Source organism: Tigriopus californicus, chromosome 4, assembly GCF_007210705.1.
Source record: "Tigriopus californicus strain San Diego chromosome 4, Tcal_SD_v2.1, whole genome shotgun sequence".
NCBI lineage: Eukaryota > Metazoa > Arthropoda > Copepoda > Harpacticoida > Harpacticidae > Tigriopus > Tigriopus californicus.
In genome coordinates, this window is record NC_081443.1 from 13,355,494 (window position 1) to 13,362,001 (window position 6,508).

Genomic DNA, 6,508 nt, shown 5'->3' on the forward strand with positions numbered 1-6,508 from the left:
GAAAGTCTATTCATTTTCAGTAGCTGTAAGGTGGTCCGCAAACACCATAATGCACATTTTGCGTCTTGCCACGGGCTTTGAGCCCAAAAGTGTTTAAAAATACACTTTATTGTTNAAAAATATTTTTATTTGAAAACATTTTTGGTCTGACTCTAGTCATTAATAACCATCTTAAGACTGGGCGTGGCCATCAACTTACTCGTAGGGCGTTTCTCCGGTGTGAATTCGTTCATGGTTGACTAGGCAACGTTCAGCTTTGAACATCTTTGGACAGAATCGACATTGGAACGAAGGCTCTGAATGAGTCAACCTGTGTCTTCGAAGAATGCCAATCGAGGTAAAGCACATGGCACAAGTATCACAACGATTGGCTCCATGAATCGCCGAACTATGGATGTTGAGCAAGCGCTTGCCGAGGAAGACCTCTGGACATTGCGAGCATTGGAAAGGCTGGTGACGGCTTTCCAAGTGGGTCTTGTATTGACCCGGACCCAAACAAACCCGGGCACAATGCGGACAAATGAGTTCACTGACCAGGCCCTTTTCGCGCTCATGTTTCTGCATATGACACTTGAGTACTGAGGGATGAGAGGCCCAAAAGCCACATTCCTTACATAAAGAGCCTTTGCCCTCGTGGATCCGTCGATGGATCTTGAGTCTTTGGAGAGAGTTGAAAGTGCGTCCACAGGTATCACACGTGCATTGAACGGTTTCGGGTGTCTTAAGCCGTTGTGCAGCGACTAATTTCGCATATTGAGCCATCCGATTGGAACGCACACAAGCCATGTAATGGCCCTCGAACACTTGCTCATCCACATCGAAATTGATCCGTTGTTGGCATTGTGGACACGTGCCCTCTGACACGCCCACATGGGTGTCCATGATATGACGACAGAAGACCAAGGCTTCTTTGAAGACCGAGGGACATGAATCGCAAGCAAAACGGCCCCACCCGTGGTAGAGCTTCTTATGGGTAAGCTTGCCGGAGAGAGTCGTCACCCTGTGATCGCAATATTCACATTTGTATTTCCCGTCTGCGTCCCGCTTATTATTCAAATTCTTCGGATACACTTGAACGGGCTTGGCCAATTGACGGCCGGGGTCGACTTGTTCGTTTTCTGACAATCCGGACGGCTGTGGAGCTTGGGGATTGGGGGGCCGACCCCGCTTCTTGACCCGAGGGGGAGCACCACTGTCCCTCTCGGATCTACCATTGTAAATGGGATTCTTTGGTTTGGGGGGTCGGCCCCGCTGCTTCCTGGAAGGTACATCACCACTGTCCCTCTCGGATCTACCATTGTAACTGGGATTCTTTGGTTTGGGGGGTCGGCCCCGCTGCTTCCTGGAAGGTACATCGCTACTATCCGTCTCTGATCGGTCGGACTCGAGAAGAGCTTTTCGTTTGGGAGGCCTGCCCCGCCTCTTTTGGGGTAAACCAACTTCATTGACAGGAAAAATTGAGGCCGTTAGATCGTGTTCCTCCTTGATGTAATCGACCACATCATCCACCTCAATGGTGACGGCCTCGCGTTTAGCGCCAATTTCGATCTGAGGCATAGACAAATCCAGGTCGACATCACTTTTAGCCTCATCATCGGCCTCGAAAAGCAGCACTTGGTGATCATCGTCCGAGTCCAAATCTTTTTCTTGCTGAGGGAAACTGGTCAGGTCCAACTGGTCCGGTCCAAATTCACCACGGCTTCCATCGGTCTGCCGTTGGGCCATCCAGGAGGATTGACCTTTTTCCGCCTCGGTCTGACAACTATCACATCGAAAGACATTGAGGTAGGGTTTGCAATCTTGGCTGTTTCGAATCGGTGAATGGGGAACACTTGAGGTGATGTATTTGGCACACCCCTCAGAGAAAACTGAGCTGGCCGGAAAATCCCCACTTCCAATGCAAGCCGATTTGCCTTGGAACGTGTCTTGGGCGAACTGGGCCAACTGATCCAAGGAGTCAAAGGATCCTCGTTCCAAACATCGTCCCATGGTCCGACACACGAATTCTTGGGTCTGCCAATTGTAGAGCACGTGCAAGCTTTGGAAAGGCGGCCCGCCGGTTTCATCCGGGAGGTGCAAGTCGAACTGGTTACTCGTGAGGATGATCCATTGCTCCACCCGGTGAATGTGGAACACGTCGCCCGCTAAAAGTTCCAATTGGGATTGGACATCCCGCGCTATGGAACCCATAGTAAGTGAGAATGATTAGCCAACTTCGATTAGGTCCCAGTCCAACCCCACGAAAAGTGAGTGCGTGAAAGAAAATCGTGTTGGTTTCGCTCTTGTGTCGTGGGATTTGTGGCTCTTGAGTTTTGACCTCTTTACCACGTACAGGGAAGGCTAACCGGATCGCAAAGAGAAAAGGCCTTCGGGCCTTCGGGCCTTCGGGCCGAGTGAAGAGTGGCGAGCTGACAGTGCACTCTTAATTCGTGGCTGTCGACTGGCGGCGTGTGAACTGAGAATCGTTGTTGTTTACAATCACAAGCTACTCAGTGACGCCAAATGTACATGAACCCTATCTATAATTAATGTTCATTCACATTCATTAGCTAAGCTAAATGAAGAAATTAGGCGTTAAGGCGAAAAAGTGAAATGCTTGGTTTATAAAGTTTCATAACTTGTTCACTAGGAAAATGTAATAGATTGGGTCATTTTGGGACAAAGATTTTTTAAACTGAATTTTTCCCTAAGTTAAGGCACGGGACAATTTGAATCAAATTGTCACAAAAAAAAATAGTTCGCTAATATTGACACGGATCAACACACACCCGAAAATGCACACAATAACGAGGAGCGTCTCATCGGCCAAAATGTTCACGTTTTGCTCGTTTATAAACTAGACGGATCCTCTATTTGAAAATTCAAGTCATCCATTTATTTAATTTACATGAAAGTACATCAATTTGATCCAGTCCAATTCAGTCCACTCGGGATTCTCAGTGGTTTACGGTTGTGCCCATGTCATAGGTTGCCAATAAGTTTCGGCCCTCTTTATGAACGAATTTGCGATGCAAGCTCAATGAAGAGCTTGATTTGCAAGTGTAGTCGCACAATTGACATCGGAACGGATTCTCACCCGTGTGAAGGCGCTCATGGCATTTCAAGCTGTCTTTGGATGAGAGCATTTTAGCGCAAAACGAGCACTTGAACGCCGGAGGCCGATGATTTCTTTGGGCATGCTCCAACAATAGAACCGAGGTGCTGAACCCTTTGCCGCACTTGTCGCACTTGAACGCTTCACTCGTGTCATGCATGCGGTGAATATGCCGAAGCATGACCGTCTTTGTGGCGAAGGTCTTATGACAATGGCCACAAGTGCTACTCAACGGCTTGGCGCTGTCATGCTGGGTGGCCATATGAAGCTTGAGCGAGCCGTTATCCCGCAATTCTAGGCCGCACAAATCGCACACGACCTTGGCCAAAAGACCCTCTTCCCGCAAATGCTTCTTGCTATGGAGCTTCATGACATGGGGATTCGGCGTTTCATACGAACATTGGGGACGGGGACAAGCAATCAGGTCCTGCCCTCGGTGGAGCTTGATATGATAGTCGAGACTGCGCGCACTCGCGTACTTCTTGCCGCATTCATCGCAAACAAAGGCGGGTTTCGTCCCCTGGGCCTGGTTGGATCTGAGCTTCTGTTGGTAGCGCAGACCCGCTCGTTTTTTGCTGGCTTTGACGCAGTGTTGATAATGAACTGCCAGGGATGGGAGATCCTCGCTAAAATCCACGACATCCTTGCAATTGGGACATTGAATCCGGAACGCGTGAGTGGGGAGTGACGGGTGAGCACTTTGATAATGATGGACCACTTGGGACGGGAAGGCCAGGATAGTGACGGGATCACAATGCGTGCACTTGAATTGACCTTTCAAGTGAACGAGTCGCATATGATCGCGAAACGAGTTCAAGAAGCCGTACTCTTTCTGACAAATGGGACACACCAAGCCAACCGTCTTGGAACCGGCGGGCCCAGCTGTCGGATTTTGAATAGCTGAATTGGCCAAACTGTGGGCCGTGGTCGAATCAGTGTGGGATTGAATCGGTCTTTCACTGCTCCTGCTCTTCCTCCTCCTCCTTCTCCTTAGAGTCTTTTTCTTTGGCCTCAAATCGGTGCTTGAACCCGCCGGAATCGACGGTCCAGATATGACGCCAGAGGTAGCTCTCGCATCGACAGAACGATCCCCCTGGAACAGATCAGGTACGTCACCAGCCAAAACCTCCGCCAAGAGGTCAGGCTTATCCATGTCTTCCGTATTTTCCGTATTGGGTGCATCAGAATCGGAGTGGTCAGCCCATGCTTGGCATTGGCTCGTCATTGTACAAGCGGGACATTGGGGATGAAGGCCTACTACTTCGTATTTATCCACGGTCATGGCGCATTGGGGAGCAAATGACAACGACCACGGAAAATGCCGACCACATTCGCGGTCCCTCAGGGCCTCATCCGATGGCTCAATTCCCATGCAGACTTGTTGGCGCATTAAGGTCTGACCCATGGGCGCCAGTTCGTGTGGATCACTTAAAAGGCCCATTTTCCAGGTACGCCCCAGCACTTGGATGCAGAATCGACCGGATGGAGGGTGACACCAAATCATACGCATCAGATGAGGCTGTCCAGAACTCCAGGCCCAACACTCCAACCGATTCGGCAGGAGAAGAAGCCAATCTTGGATCTGAATCCGGACAAAGTGGACCCGCAACGGGTCCCACCAGTCCTCGCTTTCCCAGCCCGCATGAAAGCCCATCATGCTATCATGCAGCACGAAGAATGCTCATGAAATTGATAATTTCATGATGTCGCTTTGATTCTGGTCCAGACGAGGCTTTCATTCTCGCCATTTCACTTGAATAGCATCCACCATGACTTTTTACAGGCCTGCCCAGAGAGAGAGGCATCAAATTCATAGTGGATGCAAAGGGGCTCTTCTGTTGGCGGGCACACAATGGATTCAGAGGGAAAAATGCTATGCTTCAGAATTTAGCAAAGTAGTGTTTGGTGTATTACAATCCGATACGAGAGTTATTATCTGTTCTTGTACTCTCAACATCAACCGATGAAATCTCCCAAAGACTCCTGGGAAGAGTGACGTGTGAATGGAAAATAATATTGATGTTACGCATCAGCTGACTTTCCGCAACCTCTCATTTCAGCACCGAAGAAGTAACTTCAAACATAAAAGAGTAAAAATCGAGCTCGTTGTGTATTTTCACGGCAGCTGAATTGGTGACTGGAATATTGCACCTCCAGCCGATTGAAAGCAACGCCTCTACAATCGGAAACCATACCCTATCAGCCTTTCAGCTTTCACCGCTTTCACCCACATTTCGCTCTTAAAATGAGTCCGCCTGGCTCGCTCCTTGCTAGCACTTTCTTGGCCTTTTGTCCTTCCTCTTTGCCCTCACCTGCGCAGGTAAGGCATAAAAGGACAACAATCTTGAGCCAAAATGTTTTCATTGCAGGGCTAAAAAAAGCTATATTTTAAGCCCTTACACACTTTATTTAAAGGTGAATAGAGCTCGTCAAGTGAGATAAACGTTATTCTCCACCGATTAGTTGGCGGTGCTCATTTTTAAATTTGTGACAAACTGTTAGAAAGGTTTAAATAGAGACTTTAAGGGCTATTGATATAATGTTAGGTTAGGTTGGGTTAAGTTGGGTAAGGTTAGGTTAGGTTTGATAAGTTTAGGTTTAGTTTAAAAAAAGTAGCACCGCCAACTAATCGGTGGAGAATAACGTTTACCGTCAAGTGAACGCAATCATGAACAACTGACGTTATTCCATGGAGTAAAATCAAAGATAACATGCCCAGGCAAACAGCACCATGCATGCACTGAATTTTGACATTTATTTCATTATATAGGTTTGTCTTAGCAAATATCATTATGATATATAGCCAATTTGATAGTGCTTTCACCGCATTACAACAAATATGTTCATTTCGTTGGGTTATATAACACAGCTCACTCAAAATCACTCAATTACTGAAAATTGTAGAGGTTGATGGTGCAAGTTAGAATTCTTTTTACGAAAAAATATTTTTCGAAAAATCAAGAAAACTATTTTTTTGGTTTTTATCTGCCAGCACCGAAAAACCGAAAAATTGTTCGTTCCGTTTCCCACCTATTCAATGGGCTCATACCCATTCTTAAGGTCCAAAATGTTGCACTAAAGGTTGGGATTTAACATTAGGAAAAGGATTAAGACAAAGAAAGACAGAAATGTAAACATTATTGTATCTATGGTTTTACTAGCCAAGGCAAGCCCTTTACAAGCAAAATATAATGTATGTTTTCTGAAAGGATATTTAGGCCCAAGCTTAGTATGTTTGGAAAGAACTCCAAACATATATGGTTTCAAGTTCATGATATACAATAGCTGAGAAGTCTGGTGTATGTATCCAAGGCGGCACAGTTCCCCAGAGGATGCTAGTTTAAATCTTGCCTTTGGAAGGCATCCGAGAAAAAGGGAAGCCTTTGACAATCGGAAATAGCGGTGCTTGCTAAA

The 6,508-nt window shown here is 47.0% G+C and overlaps 2 protein-coding genes across 2 annotated transcripts in view; both read right to left on the reverse strand.

Moving 5' to 3' along the window:
• The window catches only part of LOC131879083 (zinc finger protein 62 homolog), a 4,926-nt gene extending 2,736 nt beyond the window's left edge, over positions 1-2,190 (reverse strand). The window contains exon 1 of the mRNA XM_059225290.1: positions 200-2,190. Within this exon, the coding sequence (XP_059081273.1) occupies positions 200-2,190 (1,991 nt within the window). The remainder of the gene's footprint in view (positions 1-199) is intronic.
• A 638-nt stretch (positions 2,191-2,828) lies between these two features.
• Positions 2,829-5,366, reverse strand: LOC131879086 (zinc finger protein 354A-like). The gene has a single exon (XM_059225293.1). It carries the CDS (start codon positions 4,749-4,751, stop codon positions 2,937-2,939), a length of 1,815 nt encoding a protein of 604 aa, XP_059081276.1. The 5' UTR covers positions 4,752-5,366; the 3' UTR covers positions 2,829-2,936.
• Positions 5,367-6,508: the final 1,142 nt, after the last annotated feature.